This window comes from Caretta caretta, chromosome 2 (genome assembly GCF_965140235.1).
Source record: "Caretta caretta isolate rCarCar2 chromosome 2, rCarCar1.hap1, whole genome shotgun sequence".
NCBI classification, from domain to species: domain Eukaryota; kingdom Metazoa; phylum Chordata; order Testudines; family Cheloniidae; genus Caretta; species Caretta caretta.
The window spans coordinates 190,959,491-190,983,616 of NC_134207.1; the positions used below are offsets into that span (position 1 = coordinate 190,959,491).

At 40.1% G+C, this 24,126-nt stretch overlaps 2 protein-coding genes across 8 annotated transcripts in view; one reads left to right on the forward strand and one right to left on the reverse strand.

Moving 5' to 3' along the window:
• Nucleotides 1-510: 510 nt before the first annotated feature.
• UBA5 (ubiquitin like modifier activating enzyme 5) lies at nucleotides 511-15,813 on the reverse strand. Of its 4 annotated transcripts, none has more exons than XM_048838799.2 (12): nucleotides 15,696-15,813; nucleotides 11,369-11,414; nucleotides 11,185-11,274; nucleotides 7,758-7,867; nucleotides 7,227-7,313; nucleotides 6,337-6,433; nucleotides 5,277-5,381; nucleotides 4,933-5,060; nucleotides 3,169-3,304; nucleotides 2,350-2,425; nucleotides 1,484-1,590; nucleotides 511-735 (listed from the first exon to the last, which is right to left on the reverse strand). In XM_048838799.2, the coding sequence occupies exons 2-12, from the start codon at nucleotides 11,405-11,407 to the stop codon at nucleotides 652-654; spliced, it is 1,059 nt and encodes a 352-aa protein (XP_048694756.1). In that variant the 5' UTR covers nucleotides 11,408-11,414; nucleotides 15,696-15,813; the 3' UTR covers nucleotides 511-651. The 4 variants fall into 4 exon arrangements, with proteins under 4 accessions (XP_048694756.1, XP_048694757.1, XP_048694753.1 ...); XM_048838800.2 differs by lacking the exon at nucleotides 15,696-15,813 and adding an exon at nucleotides 15,435-15,610; XM_048838796.2 differs by lacking the exon at nucleotides 15,696-15,813 and adding an exon at nucleotides 13,975-14,221.
• Nucleotides 15,814-15,869: 56 nt separating this feature from the next.
• ACAD11 (acyl-CoA dehydrogenase family member 11) overlaps nucleotides 15,870-24,126 on the forward strand; it is a 60,896-nt gene continuing 52,639 nt past the window's right edge. The window contains exons 1-4 of one of the 4 annotated variants that reach the window (XM_048838785.2): nucleotides 15,872-16,006; nucleotides 18,943-19,016; nucleotides 21,050-21,149; nucleotides 23,088-23,213. In XM_048838785.2, the coding sequence (XP_048694742.2) occupies nucleotides 23,199-23,213 (15 nt within the window). In that variant the 5' untranslated portion in view covers nucleotides 15,872-16,006; nucleotides 18,943-19,016; nucleotides 21,050-21,149; nucleotides 23,088-23,198. Of the gene's footprint in view, nucleotides 16,007-16,059; nucleotides 16,179-18,942; nucleotides 19,017-21,049; nucleotides 21,150-23,087; nucleotides 23,214-24,126 lie in introns of those variants that run through there. The other 3 variants (XM_048838784.2, XM_048838782.2, XM_048838786.2) reach the window with 3 other exon arrangements.

The window sequence follows — 24,126 nt, forward strand, 5'->3', positions numbered from 1 at the left end:
AAGCCTTCCATTTACCCACAAAACAGGTATAGCCACGCTACAAACTTAGACAACATAGCCCATTGAACAGTAGCCAGGGTTGTGAGTTCAATCCTTGAAGGGGCCATTTAGGGATCCGGGGCAAAAATTGGGGATTGGTCCTGCTTTGAGCACGGGGTTGGACTACATGACCTCCTGAAGTCCCTTCCAACCCTGATATTCTAGGATATCTATGATAACTACCACAAGTCTGGTATGCATTTGAAGCACTAACATATGTGTTAAAGACTCCATTATCAATCCCCTGAACCACTCTATCCAGACAAGGTTACTCCACCTTTAATTTCCCCCAATATTGCCAACATGTGGAATATCATTCCAGATCAGGCACCATGCTTAACTTTGTGTCAGTTTGTCTATTATCTTTCATTTTCCCCTAGAGATTTGGACCCTAGCATGATGAGAAATGAAAACTTACAGTAGTACAACTTGGTATTTTAAAGCAGTATATAGATAGACACCAGAATACAGTTATGAGATGCCATCTGCAAGTTTTTATGGTTCTGTTTTACCAAAAGTTCAAGTTTTAAGACTGGAATTTCTTACAGGACCTTATTTCTGGATCCAGCTCTAGTGCAAGATCTCAAATGTTTAATTCAATATTCCATTTGCCTACATGTTCTTCATCTTGGCCATGAGTTCTTCTAGGCTTTCCTCAGACTCTGCCACTGTTTCCACAGCTACAACGTTCTCTTCCTATTGGCAAAAGGGGGAAAAATTTAGTTTCTTTGCTGTGAATAAAACAGGATATAATGGACCCAAGGAGTTCAGAATACAGAGTTCTTGCAAGATCAGGCCCAAACATTACAATATAAGCTATTCCATAGCCATTTACAGTTTTATACATCTGACCCAAAAATCCATTGGTAAACTCCATTTTTATTAGAATTTAAGAAAATTAGGTTTTGATGCATAAGAATGGAAGTTAAACCTCCCACAGACTGAGCTTCAGCTTTATGGTAATTTGACTGCATCTTTCTTAAAGGATAAAAGTAATTTGTAAAAATGGTTTTGACTGCCTAAACAACTGGGGAATTCCTCAGTGTGCTTAAACCTCAACACGAATAGAGAAACTAAAATTCATTCATTTTTGTTGCCCTCAGAACTAGTTTCAAGCTAATAAATTGTTTAAAATAATTTTATTCTTCAGACTCAAGCAATAATAATTTGATTGTAAGATATACTCAAATTGAATGTATAGGCATGCAGTTATTTTACTAGAATTGTTACAGATGGAGTTTTACCATGGACAAATGGTAATAAGTTGATAACTCATGTATTTTCATCAGTTTATGTAATAACTGAATGCTTTTTAGTACATTCCAAAGGATACAGCAGACAACTGCTTTACAGTGTTTTCATTGTTGACTAGTTTCACATAATATAGAACCTTCTAATACTGTAATTAAATAAATCTATAAAAAAAAAGGGGACTTAACATTACCTTGTTTGGTATAGTATATGCTACTGTAATTCCCTTTGGAAGATCAGGAAGTGGACCAGAAGCAGCCTGCAGCTCCTCTTCTGAAACCTCTGATACTAGCTCAATACCTAAGTATCAAAAAGTCAAAATGTCAACTAATTATTTAACTCTGATTCTCTGATTACAGTTTATTACCATTAGATGAAAACTGCAGCAACCAGAGCTTATGAAAATAAAAAAAGTACTTTAACAGTACATCCAGTAAGAGACCTTTTAAGTCATCTTCCATACAACGTATTTTAAAGGGCTCCAGGGATGGGCCTTTCAACTCCTCTATTGGTACTCTTTCATAGTCTAAGTCATTCATTTTAAGGACTTTTTTTTCCTGAAAGTAAGCTTATATTTTCATTTTATTAAAAATACAATATTCAAAGAGTAACCATTTCAAGAGTGTATGAATTTAATTATTTGACAAGTTCGCTGACAGTTTCAGCCCAGCAATTCTCTCAGTTGTTAATGCCCTTACAGGGAATTTATATATGTTACCGAAACTTGGTTATAATGAAGATTTGTTGACAAGATATTTAAAGGAATAAACTTAGACCCAAGCTTAAGTTTTGTATAAAAGATCCTATAAAATCTAATGAATATGTATTTTCACAAGATTAAAGAAATAAAATGAAAATATTTTACTTAAATATACTTCTGTAGTGTTGAGACTAAATTTTAACCTGTTCAGTATGAGAATCAAAACATTAAAATTGATTTAGTTTAATTGTCAGATTTATTAGAAGTGAAAAAATGTGAACCGATAGTGTTTAATAAAGATTAGTTAAATTCCCTGAGTTTGTTGGTGGTGTCCGTTCAAGTTTGAGGTGATTGCTTACCCCAGTCATTGTCTTCATGCACTATTTCTTCTTCCTGTTCAACTACTACTTGTTTTGGTTGTGCAGCCGTTTTTTCCTGGAGAGAGAACATGAAAAAACAAAACAAAAACATGAATTTGTGGTTATTTTTGTTGAAATATTGAGGAGAGTAAAGTCATTCTAAATATTTGAGAGTTTGTTTATGGCCTTTTAGGAAACGTTTAAGGGTGACCTACACAGGATTAAAAAAGGGCATGCTCCTTTACTATGTATAAAGAAGGCCTGAAATAATTTCTTCCTCCAATTCAACATCAATGACTAATGAACATTTTGGGGAAAATAAGACTTTGAATATTCAACACTCTCACCCTTCAATTAAGGGGTTAAGAGAGCCTACAGTATATATCATCTTTAAACCTTCAACAAATCTTAGAGCAAAAGCAGGGAAGACCAAAGGCGACACTCCTGATATTTTTAAGAATATAAAAAATAACAGTTTAAATCTTCTTTATTCATCAGAAAGCAAAGCATAATTTCTTAAAGAAATCCATTAAATGTCATCTTTGCACACTTAAGCACATCTGTAAGAGGTTGCAGGATTTGGGCCTAAGTGACAAATATTTGATTGGGGTTTTTTTTGCAAAGTGATAAGTTTCATAAGTCACTTTGCTTACCTCTTACTTTAAGATAACCTACAAATACTTCTAAAAATATTTCAAATCATCTAACTTTAAAGTTTGTGCAACCAGCAGGAAACAGCCTGTCAACCCTGCTTCAATTCTGAATGATCTGCTTTATTTACCACAGATCTTCAGCATGCATTATCAGATGGATTTTTACCTTGTATTCTTCCTGCTGTTTCCTGCAATTTTTGTCATCGCAGTGTGGATTTGGTTTCATTGCCATAGTTGGAAAAAAATCCTGCATCGCATTGTAACCAAGATAGTAACTCACAGTACCAAAATTTAATAGAAACCTGGAAAAACAGAATGAGAACTGCAGTGAAATGGAAGTATTTTCTTGTTCACAGATTCAGAGCGAGTTGCCTAAATGTTTTTTCCAGATGTTATTTTTTGTACCCCTCAGTCGTCATACTGTATTAGTACCCTAAATTACTGGTATTTGGTTTTAAATTACCTATACCTACTTCAGAAATTATGTAGTAGATCCTCACTTGGTGTAAATCAGCATAGCTTTATCAAATAATGGAGCTATCCTGAATTATACCGCATGAGACTTTGGCCCTGTGTTTGTATACGTATAAAGATGAGAGATGGATCACGGATGAAATCTGAGACTTGACTGCAAATCCAGGAAATGATAAGTTTAGAATGTCTAATAGTGCAACCTCCACCCTACTTGTGTCCAATCCCATTCAGACAGGATGGAATTTTCAAAAGTAATTAACGTTGGTTTAACTCTCCTCCCACTGAAGAAAAATGTTCAGTGGGAGCAAAATTAGGCCAGGATGACGTCTTGGAAATCCCACACTAAAATTAGTTAATTTCTTATATTTATTACTACAGGACCAAATTCTGCTTTTACGTAAAGGCATTCATACAACATATACTAAAGTCAATGGAATACCTCTGTAGCTGAAGGCAAAACAACCCCGTTTTACTTCACGAGATCTGGATTGTTTTTAATTCATCATCTGCAGCTAACAGCACCTGGACAATTATTCCCAGAATGTGTGTCTAAAATAGGATTTTAGCGCACAAACTCTAGACAAAAATCCTATTTTCCAGACTTAAAAATAAGGAAAGGGAAATATAAAGTTATGCACACAGAATTGTTCAAAATTTCTCGTGCACACAGTTCTTTGAACAGTTGGAGTATGTGATAATTACTTGTAGAAAATGTTACTATACAGTAAAAATATTTATAGCTGTTTGGCATCACTGAACAGAAACTATGCAGGACTAATTCTCTTCCCATGCTTTGTGCAAAGGAAACAGACGTTTTTCTGCTACTTTGACGTTCTTCAAGGCTTCGTAATTCAAGATGAATAAAAAACCAAGTATCGCGAATGAGCACTTGAAACGATCTGTAGGAAACGGTAGCTGCAAAACAAAAAGTTCAGTGACTCGGATAAGTCTACACTGAGGGGAAAAACAAACATGGCAGCAAGTTTCAGAGCCTGAGCTAACTTAGGCCCAAGCTAAAGAGCTAAAAACAGCAGTGTAGACTTTTCTGCTTAGGCTGGAGCCTGGGCTCTGAGACCCAGCACCCCCCCCCCCCCCCCCAGGTTTCAGAGTATGGGTTCCAGCCCAAGCAGGAAAATCTACATTGCTGTTTTTAGCTGCATAGCACCTGAGACAGTTGACCCAGGCTCTGAGACTCGCTACAGTAGGGTTTTGTTTTACAGTGTAGATGTACCCATGTACCACATATCTTCGTATCAACTCCTTTAAGCAAACGCCTTTGCACATGAGAGTGTATGAAAGAGGAAGATCTGTCACTGGGAAAGAAAGATCACGCATCTCATAAGTTTATAAAGTCCTGAAGATGTGAAGCTCTTAAAATTATCAGAAAGAAGCCTGATGGATTCTTTATATCAAGATATTGTAAGTCTAGTCACAGAAGTTCATTCAAATAACTTACTTCAGGACATTTTGTACAAGAATCCCCGCAACTACTCCCATAGTGGTAGGAAGGCTGGCTGCACAAACTCCCTCTCGTTTTAATGTTTTTTCATCAATATTAGCAGCAACTACAAGCGGGGGAGCACACTGGGAGGAGAAAAAAAACTCTCATTAAACAAAACAAATAAAAACCTCAGACCACACAAAGGCAATAACCAGAATTACTCTGAACTAATACAAGTTGTGGCCATATAGCCTTGAAATACCAGTTTCACACCACACATCCTGTTTTAAAAAGCACAAACTAGAAATCCAGTGGATCCCAGATTTCAGAAAAGGACCCCTTGGCCAAGGATTGCATACCGCAAAACAAGCAGATTCACCAGGTATGATAAGTTGTATATGTCCTGAGACTGCATTTTCACTCACTCCAGATTCCATCCATGTTTGTCCAAGCTCATTGCAGGCCTTGAAAGAACAAACATACACAAGAGTTACAATAAAATAACACTGCAGAAGTTTGTTGCAAAAGGTTATTAGAAATCATGCATTATACTGATGAATCTGTGACTTTTACCCATTAAAGCCAGAAGAAAAACGAACTGTCAGATGAAAAAAGAGGTATTACTGTAAACTATTTCTGTGCCTTGTTTTAGTGACAATAATAAAAACTGAAGTCCAAATATGGGTATTAGATTCGGGAGGGCAGATCTCTGCACTTATCTGGAGTGTCATAAAAATCAATGGGGCTCTGCACATGTACAGGGCTCCGACTCACAATTGCCAGATCAGGGCCCAGGAGTCTAATATGGTGTTTATTAGGATTTTCTATTCAATTTCTTTACTGTTTTCTCCCTTTAATTATGTTTATTTTACACACACAAGCATGGATCTATTATATTTATACAGTTATATGCATCATATATACACATGCTGATCAAGCTAGCAGGTGGATGGCAACAAAAATGTGTGTTTTGGAAAATACGCTGTATTTGTTACAACTGTGAAGGGAAACTGCACAGTAAAAACGGTATACTGCCTTAATAATGTACATAAAAATATAACGATTCTTATCAATTTTCCATAGGATAGTTACACAAAGAAAGTCATTAGTGAATTTAGACAGCGTTTACAAGATGACTCAATACAAATAAAATTTAACGAAAAATACACTTTTCCTTTACTAACCATTACCTACTATCACATGTAACCTGTTTTACGTCTACTCTTTATGCTCCAAGAACTGAATAAAAAGGTCATTTCCTCCCCAAACTTCCTTAGTTTTACATATATCAACAGATTCCTTAACAAGGTTTTGCCTTCTTTATGGTGCACATAACTTCTGTAAATAATAATAATAATAATGGAAGAATATATTAGCAAACCCGCAAGTGTATGCGCAGACCTCAGGTGCTGTACTTACAGTGTTAATTGCCATACGAGCTTCAAAGTTGTCCACACAGCTCAGCACAAGATCAACAGGTTTCCCTTCTTCTAACCCACCATAACTAAAGTAAATACTACAGTTTACATGAGGAAGGTTTGCAAAACACATTATTAAAATTGTAGTCAAGACATTTCATTCTTTTCACTACATAAATTGATGGGAAATACATTCCTATCTAACAAAATAGTCTGAATCCTATTTAACACTCACAGAGTCTCAAACAATTCAATAAAACCCTGTTTATCCAAAACGTGCAGCGACATCAATAGAATTAAGTAAAAAGGCAGTCCTTAAAAATGAGGTCATCTGAGGAGTCATAAGAGATTCAGATAAGAGGATATTTCAGACTAAAGGAAATTTCACTGGGCATAATTTGCACCTCTTACAAATTTTAAGAAATGTAGTATAAATTTTTATTTCCCCTAATGGTTTCCCTTTACATAACATATCCGCAGTCATTTCAGAACTAATTTCTGAGATATTAATTACATTGTGTTATTTTCAATGGAAATGAGAGTCAAGATACTCAAAAGAAGGGACTGTGCAATTTGATGTCTTTTTAAAGAAGAATGACAACATATGGAATCTTTAATTTGGCTGGAAAGCTAAAAATACACTAATATAAACATGGAACAAATTTAATTTAAAGTGAGACAAAAGTAATTGCTATTTACCACGATCTACTTGAATAACAGAGCTAGGAAACAAAAAAGTGTCTTTATATACATATATTTTACATAAAATGCGATTGTTTTCCAGTTAGAGGCCTAATGTTTAAAAAAAATTATGAAGCCAATAGAGTATTTTAGACTTTATTTACTAACAAACGTCAAAAGAAGTCGTGTGTGTTTCTCAAAACATTTTACCTTATTCTGTCCATGAAATGTTGGAAGTTATCCACTGTTGTGATATTGTAGTTATGTACTTCAAACTGAACATCAGGATTAATATTCCTTGTAAAGAAAATAAAATCAGTCAACAGTGATAATGAATGCATTAACAACCCCAAAGAACTCCCTCAACTCCTCCAAGTCACAAGCACTGCTGGAGTTTTTAGAAACACACTTTAGCTTAGAAAAGGTTAGCTAGTATAGCTATTCTGGCAAACCCTTCTAGCATAGTGTAGCTTATGCCAGTTCTCTGAATGAAAAGCTTTACTGGCAAAAATCACTTTTTGCTGGTCTAACTGCATCTGCACTAAGACTTTTCCAGTGTAAAAATGTCATAAACAACAACAAACAAAAAATATCCTACATTATACCAGCAAAAATTCTAGTGCAGGTCAGTCCTTTGACTCCATATGAACATGCTACTTTGTTGTGGGTTTTTTTGTACAGTGAAATGTCAGAGTTTGAATTAACATCCCATGTTAAACATATTTGATCCCCACTATATACCTCAAAGTGTGCTCCGCTGCCTGCACTTTACTTAGTCCAGCTTGATGAGGTTGGAAGAAGAGCCTGTTCATGTTCGCCAACTCCACCTTGTCATAATCAAACAGTAGCAGCTACAATGAAGATTATAATAATATATATGACTTTTCAATGGGTCTCTGCTGATGAACACCATGTTGGTATTATAAACAGCAAACTGACGGGCCCTGATTCTAGAAACACATGTGAGTAGTTCCATCCATTTTACTCAGTCAACTCATGTGCAAACCATTACGGAGGTGTATGGACGGCAGGACTGGGCCCTAAACTACTGGTCACTAAGACCTGAGAACACCAAACTGTTCAGATCAAGTCACCAGAATGATGATTAACAGAACACATTTATCTAAGATAAGCAGAACATTCCGCAGATTATCCACATCAACAGACACTAACTTTAGTGACTGTTCTTTTGACATTCCTACATGTGATTATTTCAAGCTAATTTCTGATTGTATTTTTGAGCTGCAACTCTAGCGTGTAGATAACAATTACTTATTTTGAATGACTAGCTAATACAGAAGAACATCTGATATGTCAATTCTTATCAGGTCAGTAGACCAAAGAGTCAAGTATGCTGTCTTAGACAGAGGCCATTACCAGCTGCTTCAGAAGAAATCATAGAATCACAGGACTGAAGGGGACCCCGAGAGGTCATCTAGTCCAGTCCCCTGCACTCATGGCAGGACTAAATATTATCTAGACCAGGAGTTCTTAACCTTTCTCTTTCTGAGGCGCCCCCCAACATGCTGTAAAAACTCCATGGCCCACCTGTGCCACAATAACTCTTTTTCTGCATAAAAAAGCCAGGGCCGGTGTTAAGTAGCAGCAAGCAGGGCAGTTGCCCGGGGCTCCACGTCACAGGGCACCCCGCAAGGCTGAGCTGCTCACGCTTCTACTTCAGCCTTTGGTGGCAGTGCTCAGGGCATCAGGCTTCACCCTTGTGTGGCAGGGCTTAGACTTTCTGCCCTGGGCCCCGGTGAGTCTAACACTGCTCCTGCTTGGCAGACTCCCTGAAACCTGCTCATGGCCCCCTGGCCCCTGGTTGAGAACCACTGATCTAGACCATCCCTAGCAGGTGTTTGTCTAACCTGCTCTTAAAAATCTCCAATGACAGATTCTACAACCTTCCCAGGCAATTTATTCCAGTGCTTAACCACCCTGACAGTTAGGAAGTTTTTCCTAATGTCCAACCTAACCACCCTTGCTGCAGTTTAAGCCCATTGCTTCTTGTCCTAGCCTCAGAGGCTAAGGAGAACAATTTTTCTCCCTTCTCTTTGTAACAACCTTTTATGTATTTGAAAGCTGTTATCATGTCCCCTCACAGTCTTCTCTTCTCCAAACTCAACAAACACAATTTTTTTCAATTTTCCCTCAAAGGTCATGTTTTCTAGACCTTTAATCATTTTTGTTGCTCTTCTTTGGACTTTCTCCAATTTGTCCACATCTTTCCTGAAATGTGGCACCCAGATTTGGGCAAAATACTCCAGTTAAGACCTAATCAGTGGGGAGTACAGCGGAAGAATTACTTCTTGTGTTGCTTACAACAATTCTGCTAATACATCCCAGGATTATGTTTACTTGTTTTGCAACAGTGTTACACTGTTGACCCATATTTAGCTTGTGATCCACTATGACCCCCAGATCCCAGAGGAGTTGCAAGTGCTTTTGATGTTTAATCCTATCCTCCAAAGCACTTGCAACTCCTCCCCGCTTGGTATCATGCACAAACTTTATAAGTGTACTCTCTCAGCCATTACTTTATCTAAATCATTAATGAAGATACTGAACAGACCCAGAAGTGATCCCTGCGGGACCCACCTCAATATGATCTTCCAGCTTGACTGTGAAACACTGATAACTAACTACTGCCTGGGAACGGTTTTCCAACTAGTTATGCACCCACCCACTTTACAGTAGCTCCATCTAGGTTGTATTTCCCTAATTTGTTTACGAGAAGGTAACGTGATACAGTATCAAAGGCCTTACTAAAGTCAAGATATACCACATCTACCACTTCCCCCCCATCCACAAGGCTTGTTAGCCTGTCAAAAAAAGCTATTAGGTTGGTTTGACATGATTTGTTCTTGACAAATCCATGCTGACTGTTACTTATCACCTTATTATCTTCTAGGTGTTTTCAAATTGATTGCTTAATTATTTGCTCCATTATCTTTCTGGGTACTGAAGTTAAGCTGACTAGCCTGTAACTCCCTGGGTTGTCCTTATTTCCCTTTTCATAGATTGGCACTCTATTTGCCATTTTCCAGTCCTCTGGAATCTCTCCTGTCTTCCATGACTTTTCGAAGATAATCACTAATGGTTCAGATACCTCCTCAGTCAACTCCTTGAGTATTTTAGGATGTATTTCATCAGGCACAGGTGATTTGAAGACATGTAACTCGATTAAGTAATTTTTAACTTGTTCTTTCCCTATTTTAGCCTCTGATCCTACCTCATTTTACTGGCATTTACTACTTTAGACGTCCAATCACAACTAACCTTTTTGGTGAACACCGAAACAAAAAAGTCATTTAGCACTTTGGCCATCTGCACATTTTTTGTTATTGTTTTTTCCCCCTCATTCAGTACTGGGCCTACCTTGGTCTTGCTCTTCCTTCTAATGTATTTGTAGAACATTTTCTTGTTACCCTTTATGTCTCTAGCTATTTTATGTAAATGATATAACATGCTTATTAGGATGAGTTATGAATAACCTCTTCATAAGGAAAGTTTCTTCCTAACCCTGAAGAGTTAGAGGTTAGCTTTTCCCCTGAAGCATGAATGTTTAGATCCCTTCTTACACTTAAAAAATCCTGTACTATATTAACTCTGGATGTTCTCGTTACCCATATAAATCTAATTTTTCCTGCTGCTAAGCTCTTAGCCTCTATATCTTGTGACAATGAGTTCTATGTATTAACTGTGCATTGTGTGAAAAATTGTGTCCACTTATTTGTTTTAAATTCATTGTTTCTCAATTTAACTGAATGTCCCCTTGTTCTTGTTTTTATGAGAAACAGAAGTGCTCAATCTTCCTTCTCTGCATTATGCACCCTCCCATCTTTATTAACATCTTTTTTCCCTTCACTGCCTTCTATGGCTGAACTAAAAGCAATACAGAAGGAACCTGATCCTGCAGAATGTGGAGCACCCAGCTGAGGGTGGTCTGCAACATACAGGACTAGGCCCTAGGTAAGGGCAGAGAACAGAGAACAATCTACCTCAGAAGACTCATCACTTTCAATGTTTTTGTCAGTATTACTCTTTTGTTTGCTTCAGCTGACTTTAACATTGATGCAGACTCAAACAAGAAATCCATCTTGCCAGTACCTATTATATATCGGACTAGTTCATCTGTTTACTGGTACATGAAGAAAATGTATATTACCTTACCAATACCACATCTTGTCAACATTTCAGCAGTCACACTGCCAACTCCACCAACACCTACTACTGCTACCGTAAAGGTACGGATTTTCTGTGTCAAGAAAAATAAATACAGATTAGTATGTTACAAAGTAGCCTTCATGAGAGGAAGTAAAAACGATTTTCTAAAACAAATATAATCATACCTCATAATCTTTCACAATTCCCATTCGTTTTAATGCCATAAGGCGACTAGGAAAAACAAAACAAATAAATTAATAAACCATCCAACGTAGTCAAGGAAAGCTCTCTCAAAATCACTTTGAGATACAATTATTTGAGCAACAGTAAAAAGTTGAAAAAGTAAAATAACAAAGAACAAGCCCCAGAGGAGCTCACAATAGAATTAACAGTTACACAGTAAATGCTGTGGAATTCTTGATTACAGAGAAAGGACACATAAGAGGGATTAGCATCTATAATTTTATTTCAGAAATATTTAGATTTACACTACTTCACTAAGGTATCTAAAAGAAAAAGATTCATAATATGAATATATTCAGTTTTATCATAGTAGTCCTCTAAGGGTAGGTCTACACTACCTGCCGGATCGGCGGGCAGCAATCGACCCCTGAGCGCTCTCCCGTCAACTGCTGTACTCCATTGCCATGAGAGATGCAGGCAGAGTCAACGGGGGAGCAGCAGCAGTTGACTCACCATAGTGAAGACACCGCAGTGAGTAGGTCTAAGTACGTCGACTTCAGCTACTTTATTCACGTAGCTGAAGTTGCTTAACTTAGATCGATCTCCCCCAGTGTAGACCAGGGTTAAGATAACACTTTTTTTAAAAAGTAAAGTTTAAGCAAACAATTAAAGATGTACTAGCGATTGGAAGACTGAGACTAAGGTAAAATGGTAATTTATTTGAAAATAAACATAATAATGTTGATAAATTCAAAAGCAAAGAAAATTAGTTAATGGCTTTGAAATCAACACTAACATAAACTGTCATATTTCTCACCAGATACTATAATCTCTTCCCTGAAATCTAATAGTAAGTAGTCGCTAAAGCGGATTACAATAATTAAATTTCCCACTTGTAGCTAGCTGTTATCAAGAACAAGTTGAGACCCTTAATTTGTATTATTTTCCATTTATTTCATTTGTTTTCCAATTCTATTTCTAAGGTTTATGCATTTCAGAAAGTTGAAGTATTAGGCACATTTCAGAATGAAAGCCCCAATATCACTATATCGTGCAACCAACCCACTAGTATCACCATCACATTCCGTAAGCAGCAGCTTGGGGGAAAAAAACAAAACATTTCCTGCTAGCTTCAGTAAAACATGTCTTTAACTCTTCTGCATACTGAGTTTCTAAAGATTTCTAATGAATAAACTGAAGACCACTGTGCTCATTACACTTAAAACTGCTAAGTGGACATGTACTAAGTGAGAATGGAAACCCATCTCTATGCATAGAACACTAAGGCCCCAATGCTGCAAGCACTTACATGCTTTACTTTATTAGTGTGAATAGTCCCACTGAAACAAATGAGACTATTCACATTATTATTGTTTGCAGGATAAGGATAAAATGTGATGTGATGTGTGTATACACGTGCGCACGTGCACACACACACTTTCAATCATTTTGAGGACTAATGTGGCTGCAATAACTGCTTTCCAGGTGCCAGGTTAACACCCTGATAACATCTGATAACCTTAAAAAACAAAACAACAAAAGCTTTCAGGGAGAACAACCTTTAAACTTCAATACTGGACTATGAGAGAAATTTGGAGGGACTGAGCTATTTTAAGGTTGTGAGGACAACTAGAATGGAGAGGATTAAACACAATCCTGCTGCAGAAATGTTTTAAACAGTAATACTTCGCACTAATATGCACTTTTTTATAGAGGATAACAGAGTGCTTTACAAAAAGTACTGTGTCTACTCTATATTATTATTTTATTGCTGTATAAGTGCAAAGTATTACAAGTTGAAGTGTTCCTAAAGAAGGACTATTTTAAATCTATATATTATTATTTAATCCCAGGGCAAACTGAGGCACAGAAAGGTTATGGGACTGATTCTCAGAAGTGCTGAAATCCACAAGTTAGGCACTGTAGAGCCTCAGCACCTCTGATAATCAAGCTCTAAATGACCCAATGCGCAAAAGTAAATTAGTGGGGAAAAAACCCAGGGGTCCCAACTCCCATTTCCTCCCAAATACTGTATACTAATTCCTTATGAATAGCTTCTCCGTAAGTAACTCAGAGTAAAATACTCCACCCGTAAAGACAGAAAATACAAAACAGTCTTATAATTCATCACCAAGAGACAGGTAGGGTTTCGGGGGGACGGAGTGGGGTGGCACATCGCACCACTTCTCAGTGAATGAAACTGGAGCAGATGTCTTAATTTGCTTAATAAATAGCCTCTCCTAAACAAAGGTCGGGGTCAGACCGTCCCCTCCCCACACAGTATAGGGAGCCTCCCTCTCCCCACAAATCCCCTGCACAACAGACAGCCGCCATACGGCAACTCTCTGCAGTCTCAATAAAGGTGGAGGAGAGTGCTCGCTCCTGCTCTCTTCCTCCTCCTTCATAACAACACCCCATGTGGCAGCACCCCTCCCTGCCACCCCAAACCCCAACGTGCCAGGCTTGTCCCCACTGTCCCCACATCGCAGGGCCCCTTCCCCGCCCGCCCCGTGGCAGCGCTGTCCCTTCCTCCCACGCCCACATAGCTGCCCCGCCCCACCCCAAAAGGCAGGTGCCCCCCACACAGGGCAGCTCCCCCCGCCGTCACCTGTAGGGGTTGGAGTCGGTCACCTCCGGGCTCATCCTCTCGATGCGAGCCCGCTGGCCCTGCCCGCCGCCCCGCTCCCTGGCCAGCGCCTCCTCCAGCTCCCGCACGCGGAGCTGCAGCTTCTCCACCAGACTGGCCGAGGCCATGGCAGCGGCTCGCGACAGCCACACGCTCGGCCCGGCAGCGCAGAGACACGTCCCCACAGCCGGCGGCCTTCCGGCTGGGAGCCCCACAGCCAGAGTCCTCCCCGCCGCAACCCAGCCCGCGAGGAGAGTTCCGGGCACAAAAGAGCCCGAGCAGCAGGGGGCAATGGGGTGGTGAGTCTACTGGTGCGTGCACGACGGATTATCATAATAACAACGACCAATAACAGGTTTCAGAGTAACAGCCGTGTTAGTCTGTATTCGCAAAAAGAAAAGGAGGACTTGTGGCACCTTAGAGACTAACCAATTTATTTGAGCATGAGCACGAAAGCTCATGCTCAAATAAATTGGTTAGTCTCTAAGGTGCCACAAGTACTCCTTTTCTTTTAACGACCAATAAATAGCAAATAAATGCTGGTGATTGCCCCGCTGAAGTCAGAGCCCAAACCTTTGCATCTGATAATAACAACGGTAGAGACACTGCATTAGAGGAACAGAGATATTTTGCCCTGTACAGGAGACATACATAAAGCATTATTTAGGATAATGGAAGCCACAGGCACGGTATTATAGACGATATATGCACTGCACTGTACAGGAGGCACAGACACTGCTTTTTACTTTGAAGGCAGACACCCTATGGGGAATACACAGTTATTATAAACACTGATGGTCCATCTGTGGCATGTTTTTGATTCAAAATATCCTGCATTACTAGCCCTAAGCATTCAAAAAATCTTGAGTCAAGCCCTTAAAAATCAGGAACTTAACTGAAAAGTAAAGAGATTTTACAAAATAATACATTTTGGGTTCTTTATATTTGTCTTCTGGTTTTTGAGACTTTAAGGTTCACATTTTCAATGCTTTCAGACCAACCACGAGGGCTAGAAACTTCCATTTTTAAGCGAAGGCCACAATTCTTATGCAACCACTTGACTCCGGAATTTGGAGGTTTAAGGAAAACCCCAAATATAGCAAGATTTGTGATAAAAATCAGGATAATGCACAAGAGTGTGATGTCACAACATGATTATCATTAAACATCACACAGCAGGCTTGTAAGCTGATGTTTCAGCATGGTTTTCACTCACGTGACATGGTTGTAGGTTAAACATCACAATAGGATTGCTGCGATGCAGCTGTGAGTTAAAAGTCACCTCGTGGTTGTCTGTGATACATTGCGACCAGGCTGTCATTCGCATGTCACAATGTGATTGCACATGAAATGCTCTGGCTAGAGCTAGTGTTGGAATCTTCTAAACCTGAATGAAAACAATCAAAAAGACTGAAGTGTTCACATTTTATATTAATGTTCACCTCCTTTTTTTTCCTCCCCAAATCAGCTCTACAGTTGGTCGGAACACTTGCAAATGTGGCTGTGGCAAAATTTGGCTGTGACATACACACAGGTGCCAGCACCGGTGACTGCCTGTCTGCCTGTCAGCCACACACCTGGCACCTCCGAGAAGTGGTGAAGGAGCTGGTTTTGCTCTCGCTACCGCTTGACGACCTACTCCCTGGCACGGCAGAGCTGGCCAGACCCCTGCACCCTGCACCACCCGACTTCAGGCAACTTACCCGAGCCTTGCCCACGGGGGAGGGTCCTCAAAGGCAAGGGGACTGTCCGCGCCAATAGCGTACGCTGGGCGAGGGGTGTCACCTGGCGTAGATCAGGGGGAGGGGCTGTGGTTACGCCGCTAGCGTACCTGGGCCGGGGCTGGGGCTCCGCCGCGGCGCGCCGAGGGGCGGAAGATGGCCGCTGAGCCGGGCACCACCGCGGTGAGGGAGCAGCACAGGTTTGACCAGGGAGCCCTGGAGAAATACCTCTCCCGCCGTTTGGCCGGGTTTCCTGTGCAGCCCCCGGAAGCGCTGACCGCCAGGCAGTACAGGTAACCCCGCAGGGGGGTCTCCCCGCTCCTGTGCTGCGGCTGCCTCCCGCCTCCCCCCCCCATTCCTCTCCCGGGACCACACGCTCCAAATCCCCGCGGTCGCTGCGGGCCGGACGCCGGGGCGGCGAGTCATGGCGGGCACGGCCACTGTGTGACGCCAGCTATCATTTAGGTCAGTGGCTCTCAACCCTGGGGGTAACTCGGAGGTCTTGCAAGGGGGTACAGCAACTTATCTAGATGTTTGCCCAGTTTTGCAACAGGCTACATAGAAAGAACTAGCAAAGTCAGGGCAAACTAAAATTTCATACAGACAAATGAGAAAGTAAGCCATTTTTCAGTCATAGTTTTTGTATTGTTATGTCTGATATCGTAAGCAAGTAGTTTTTAAGTGAGGTGAAACTTGGGGTATGCAAGACTAATCAGACTCCTGAAAGGAGAACTGTAGTCTGGAAGGGTTGAGAACCACTGATTTAGGTCGCCCTAAGAATGACTTTGGGAGCTGTGAATGTTGTTTGTGGTAGGTAGGGTCATTCTTCAAAAGATGGATCCATCCTAGAAATGCTGGGAAGGATGGTTGCCCATAAGGTAGGCAAAGCTCCTAGTTTTTGGTATCTTACCTGTTTTTAGTGTACCCATCACCTTAGTGTCTATGACAACATCTGTAATCTGCCTGTCCAAGTGTATCAGTTAAATACATGTGTTGAACAGAGCCAGAGGTGTGTGTGGTACCGCACTGAGCACGTTGTGCGGTTAAAGAGGGACACCAAGGAAAATCATGACTACATGTTATGGTAATGCAGAAGCAAAATTCTGTACCTTCTGTTATCAGTGTGAAAGTTCGTCAGTTACAAAACATGTTATTGTGTTCAAAGTTTATTTACTGTAAAACAGTAACCTATCCTGTTTGGCACAAGTTCAATGTGAATAAAGGTATTTGCTTTAAGGACAAATTCTTTGATGAACTCTTCGATGAACTTTTCTATGATTAACTTTATTGATGTGTGTGTTAGAAGTCGACAAGGAGCAGTGCATAGGCCCTAAACAATTCTGTAGTGATGGGGCCTTTGGGGTTCTCTCATGTTCTATTGTTTGAAGAAAGGGACTGGATAAATGATCACATCTGTGATCTAAAACAAAATACTTGTAAAAAGTGAATTAAGTCTTCTTAATTGGATTGCAAAAAAGTGAGAGGTGATAATATACCAAAAAATTAGAAATACTGGTAATATCATTGTAAAATCACTAGTGACTTTTTTCCTCCCCAAGAACATGACATCACAAGACCATAGTCTAAGTATAAAAAAAGACATTAAAAGATAAATTTTCATAATGCGGAAGACTCTTTGATTACATTTACCATAGCAGAATAGGCAGAATAGACAAAATAGATTTATGTCCTTTGTAAATTTAATGATCTTGCATCAACCTAACTCTGTAGTGTAGACCAGACTGTAGACACTTAGGAGAATAAATGTAACTGACTTGCAATGAGATGCAGGTTTCTAAGCACCTAAGTCACTTCTAAAAATAGAACAAGGGCTCCTAAGTCAGAGGCACTTCTGAAAATGTTACTGTGACAGAATGCACCCTTGTGTTCACACCCTATACACTATGGTAATAATCTGTGTACAAAATATGCCTTGTCCATTTGAAAACTACCATTTGAAAACTAATAACCTGCTGGCCAATAATATCATGGTGAAATGTGTATAGCAACATTATATGTAAAATTATGAGCATAAGATGAAATCATGACTGAAGTGTGTTTGCCAGACAAGTCTGGGATGTGAGTGAGTCTCTCTTCCCAAGACAAAGGACAAGTTGAGGCCCCTAGTCAGGTGTCATCAAAGCTGATGGGCCATGATCTATCAGGTGGCCATTATTTGGCAAGGGAAGAGAGCAGGAACAAAGAGATCTACATTTTTGCCGGCAACAGCATACATGGGTGAAAAGAAACGGCATGAAGCCTTCTTTCTCCATCAGACTCCATGTCTCTGTGCTCTCAGCGAGAGAGAATTTTAACTAGGGGTCACACTCAAGAAAGTGCTTTTCAAAGGGTGACTCAACTATAAAAGTGGGGGGCAAAAACACCTCAAGTTATCTTTTCCTGTCCCTTGGCCTCTTACATCTAAGAGACCTTGGGAGCAGATCCTGAACTGAAACTTGGTCAGCAGTGCCACTGAAAACCTGTGGTAAGAATGTCACCTTGAACAAAGTCTACTTTAAGTTTAGGACTAGAAAGCATTTTATCTTTATTTTTCTTGTAAACGTTTTTTATTTAATGCCTTAATACTTGTACTCAACACCTATCTCTTTGTAATTAAATAAACTTGTTTTATTGTTTAATCAGAACTAATCTAGTGTTGTGAACTGTGTGGGCAATTTCACTGAAAGTGGCAAATTGTTGTATATTGACCCATTAGAAGGGCAATATACCTAATATAGCTGGACTGTGCAGGAGAGGGCTTGACAGTGCAGAGCAGACATGTTTTAGGAAAATCTGGGAGCGGGTTGGGGTAACTCTGCATGTGGTAACCAAGGCTGGTGGAAGCCACAGCATGACTGGTATGTACTGGCAGGTTGCAGAGCTGCTGAACCAGGGCTGTAACTCTAGACAGAACTCCAGATGTGATCTGATTGCTGGCAGGCTGTTTGTGAATGACCCAAGTTGGAAGTTACCTCTGCAAAGCACTATGAGACACCCCAGGTTGCAGGGCAGGGGTGAAACAGCCCTTCACTAGTACTGGATTGCAACCCAGAACGTCCTAGTTACCCATGACATAATAAAGAGGGTAGCAAGATAGTAGGCGGAGGATTTTGGGAAGAGGAAGAGGGTAACCAGAATGATTACATGGTTATTTGGCAAGCATAGTATGGAGGAGTAGATATATTTATTTTAAACAAAATAGATGTTTTAGTCATCTAATATCTCATAGGTGTTGGTGCAGAGTGAATCTTAAGGAGGGACTTGAATGAGGAGAAGACAGTGGATCAATCCAGGGCATTGAAGGTGAGGACTAGAAGTTGGAACTTGATATGGTGGAGAGAGAGGAGTCCCTGAAGGTATTTAAAGAGGGAGGGACACTCTGATTACATTGCTTGGTAATAAATCACACCTCCAATCTTAATATTGTATTTAATAGCATACTTCCCAATTTCAACATTCATCATTAAAGACTTGCCAGTTGTCTCAGGCAGTGCCCTAGGGACAGATCACACACAGGGTGAGTATGAGCAGACCTGTGTGCCCATATAGAGCAACATGGGCTTCACTGGGGCTCAGTGCTAATGCAAAAGTCCACCTGCTTGGATTCCATCATAGGATTGGGGCCTTGATTAGAGAACTATCTCAATGTGTTCTGTATTCAAGATATAACCTATTGTCACGGATGTGCTGGATCTGTGCTATGTCTTGGCCTTTAGGCAGTCTTCTGGGAGTATCCCTTTATATGCCAGATGGCCAACAGATCACACTTTTCCACAAGGGTTGGTCACTGAATAGTGAGTCCCAACTGAGGGAGACTCCTGTTCTGAGACTTTTACCCCTCAGTGTACATCTGTAGGTGTCTGCAGCAAGACTAGGCAGCCTTTTCAAAACCGAGTAGGGTGTATTAATCAACTGGAATATAGCATCAGGAACTCCTTAGGTTAGTGTAGAGAAGCAAAGGTTAAGACAGTTCAGACTGGCCAAAGTTAGGGCTTGTACACACTAATGCTTACTTTGAAACAGTTTGTAGCTCAGGGGTGTGGAAAAGCTGCCCCTCTGAGCAACGTAAGTTACACTGACCTAAGCGCTGATGTGGACAGCGCTATGTCCATGGGAGACGCTCTCCCGCTGACATAACTACTGCCACTCAGGGAGGTGGAGGAATTATGCCGATGGGAGAGCTCTCTCTGATCGGCGTAAAGCATCTGTACTAATAGCGCTACAGAGTACAACTGCACCACTGTAGTGATCCTAGTGTAGACTAGCCCTTAGAATTCCACCAAGCCAGGTTGCTCTCTTGCCGATCTTGCTTTCTCTGTCTGTCAATCCTAAGTGAGAACTGCTGTGTCTCTGTCAGCCCAGTTCTTACTGCAGATTCCTGTCCCCTCTGGTACTTCCACTTGAAAACCATGCCAAGTTTCCATGTCCAGCCTGCCTGAGCATCTTGCTGTTAAGTTTCCACAGTATGCATCCGATGAAGTGAGCTGTAGCTCACAAAAGCTTATGCTCAAATAAATTGGTTAGTCTCAAAGGTGCCACAAGTACTCCTGTTCTTTTTGCGAATACAGACTAACACCACTGTTACTCTGAAACCTGCTGTTAAGTGTTAATCATTTAGTCACGGGGGGGGGGGGGGGTTCTCATTGTTTTTTGTGGATCTTCCATTGATATGTGTTGATTCCAGCCAGCGCTTGATGGCTCATTGAGATCAACCCAGACAGTTACCTGGCACAAATACCTTATACCTTTTCTCTGTTCCAAGGGAAGCATTTTATCCCTTCTGCACCCACTCGGTAACAATACTAAGCCAAAGGGTTAACTGCCATGAGCATCATTCATAAATGTGTTACAGAACATTTTCACTTCTGACACATCTATTGTGAGTCAACGGAAGTTTATGCACTACTGTAAAAAAAATTAGTCTATTTTTCTTAATCCAGATTGGTAAATTTTTAAGGCCACTACTTTCCATCTAAGAATCTGAGTGTGCTTTGAAAACATTAACTAATCTTCACAACATCTTTGTGGGTGTTACCTCCTTTCTACAGAAGAGCGAACAGAAGCATGGAATACCTGTGACTTTCCCAAGTCAAACAGGAAACATGTGGCAGAACTGGGAATAGAGCCCATGACTACTGACTTTGAACTGTCATCTGTTGATTTGTAAGATTGTATGTTTAAAAGAACACCCCTGAGATGAATTCCCAAATTGTACTTGGACATCCTCTTCAGCCCAAACAATGATGTGCACTTTTCCAATTTTGAGTTGCTGTTGTTCTTTCTGTTAAATGTTTGCAACTTTGTTTCTTAGTAATTCATTTCTTGTTCCTCTGTAGCTCAGGCCAGTCCAATCCAACCTTTTACTTGCAGAAGGGTTCTAGGGCATATGTGCTTAGGAAGAAGCCTCATGGCCCTCTTCTGCCTAGAGCTCACAAGGTGAGTAGCCAATTCTTTGGCAAACTATAAATGTACATAATTGTGAGGAACAAATGTTTTAATTTAAGGACAGAGCCAAATGGCTCACAAATACCTAGGCTAAATTATCTTCATTCTAAAGCTTTCTGACCCAGTTATAAATTTGAAAAAAAAACTGGCTTTGTATACTTTTTATGGATTTTATTACACATCAATAAATAAGCAACTTTAAAGTTAATCAAACTTATCACAAAGTTAACTACTATAAACACATACTATACTAAGAATTAGACAGTACAATTATCAAATCAAGCTCACAATTAGAATTAATAATATGAACTGAGTCACCAATTAATCAAGTCATCAAAGTAATACAATAATCAAATCATAAGTAAGGCTCAGATTTTGTCAGGGATATTTTTAGTAAAAGTCAGGAACAGGTCATTGGTGTTCCTGAATTTTTGGGAGGGTCTAGCACCTGCAGCAGCTGGGGGCTCTGGGGTCCTCTCGCCACTCACTGGGCTGGGCAGCCTACAGGGGTCCCCCCACCGCAGCTGGGTAGCTACAGGGGGCCCACTGCTAGCCATGGCTGAGAGCTGTGGGGCTGACAGCTTCAGTCCCAGGGCAGAAAATGTCACGGAGGTCTCTGGAAGTCACAGATTCCGTGACCTCCATGACATAATCATAGCCTTAATCAGAAAGCTAGTACAGCACCTGATCAATTTTTTACAAATACAAAAACTTGAGGAGGCAGCCACCTGCTTAGCTCTAACCGCCAGTTACAGGATCTTGCTCCTGGCAAAGTAATCTATTGACCTGGTTGAATGCTTCTGATTCTGAAACAAACTTGTTTACCTCTCAGCCCTTGAAGTAATATTTGGACTCCTCCCAAAGTTACTGTGTGCTTAGTGACTATACTGATCACTCCCTCTCTGGTTTAATTACCCAATCTTTGATACAACAGAGTCGACAGCTCTTACCTCTCCTGTAGAGTAGCGTGGTGTTGCTGACACCCTTCACTATTCAGGGCAACAGTCTAAGTTTAAAGCAGGACTGCCTAGAACTTGAATTAGGAAATGATTAATATTGCTTACTCCAAATGAACTCTCATATACATCCAATCATTTAAACACACACATGCACATCTTAAGTGTTTAGAGAAGAAGAAGAATGGGGACATCACCACCCAGTAACAACATAAGAAAAAGGGGGAAGTACTTAAGGAAAAAGATGCATTCTTCAGCTTGTGTGGTCTTTGGCATCACATTGCATCAGTCAGGACTACAGTTCGGGGACCCATGTTGGGTCATGCTATGTCTGGTCAGTACCTCGGTGCTGGCAAAATCTTCTGGGCACTTAAGCCTAGTCTGTGGTGGTCTTTGTCTTCAGTTGGCTGGTACAGATGGCACCAATTCGTTAGAAGGCCTTGATGGCTATAACTTCCCTTGCCCAGGGTTACACATTTCACGCATCTCCATATCTTCTCTTAGCATTTCTTAAAGCAAATGTATAGGCCTCTTTGCAACTGTCACATGACCCCTATCCTGACAAGGAACTGGGGAACTACCAGTTAGTTGCTTTAACTGGCTGAAGGGTTGTCTTGCTCTTAGCAACTTTAACCCAGAGACAGAGCTGCTCTACATGTTATTAATATAAATCTGATTTAAGATAAAGAAAATTAAAGTTTATACCAGGCCCAACTCTCAAGTGGCCTATTTTCCTCGCGTAACGATTGGCATAAAGATTTAAGTGGATATTGAATGTTAGAAGTGTTAAATGTTAGAAAATGCAATTAACTATTCAAATGCACAAACCAGTACCAGTGTTCTGTATTGCATAATCCAGTGCTTGGTGTTTAGTAGGGCACAATGTTATATTCTGTGTATATGTAAAATAAGTTTAAATGTGTTTGAAGAATTTGAACATTATTCTGTACCTACCATACTATATCTATCTTAGGTTGATAGAGAATATCATGTGCAGAAAGCGTTATTTTCAGCTGGATTTCCAGTCCCTGAGCCCCTACTGTATTGCAGTGATGTTTCTGTGATTGGAACTGAATTTTATGTGATGGAACATGTACAGGTTAGTCAATACATGTTGTAGGATTTTGTTTTCTTTTCTTTTTGGGTTTATTTCCATTGCAACTGCTTTAAAATATCTAAAGTTTTATATGTTGAAATAAGAACTTTGATGAAATTTTTCAATCTTGGGTGCCTAGAATAGGGCTCATAAGCCCCCGTTTAGGCACCTAAATAAAAATAGCTTGATTTTTTTCAGAGGTGCTGATCACCAATAGCGGCCATTGACTTCAGTTTTTTTAGGACTTATTTCCCTCTTGCAGGGTCATGTGTTTGGCTCACCATTCAACATGATCTTCTCAGGTTGGTTGTAGGCAGACATTCTGAAATCAGACAGGATCCCTGGTGTGAGAACCCTAGACTCATTAGGGGGAGCTGGTCCGGCTTTAAGGTTGGGTAAATGTTCTCAATCCCAGACCCTCAAAGTTTCTGGGTTTTTGAAAGAAATGATGAATGCATTAATCAAGTGTCCTTCAAAAGCTAAGAGAGTTGTAGTTCAGGCAGCAATTATAGGAATATAGGGAAGGTCTATGGACCACCACTAGATGGGTCACAGAGGTGCCTCTTCTTTACTCTGGGGACTGCTCTGATCCAAACCACATATGTTTCCAATGTTCTATATTTTATTAATTTAAATAAGCAAAAGCATAAATGATCTGTAAACAAATCAAATTACAAGAAAGTGGGTTAATATCAAATCATCAGGTTGTGTGTTCGATTTAGGAGACAGATGAGTTGGGTGTGTGTGTGTGTGTGTGTGTTTTTGTTTGTTAAGCATGTTCTAATACTGCTTCCAATTAGGTTAACTTAGAAATATCCCAGCAGTTTTTCAATCTTTGCTTTGGTACATTTATACATTTGGAATTTTCTCTGTCTTGTCTAGAGCAAGAAGTTTCTTCTTAATAAATCTATTCCCT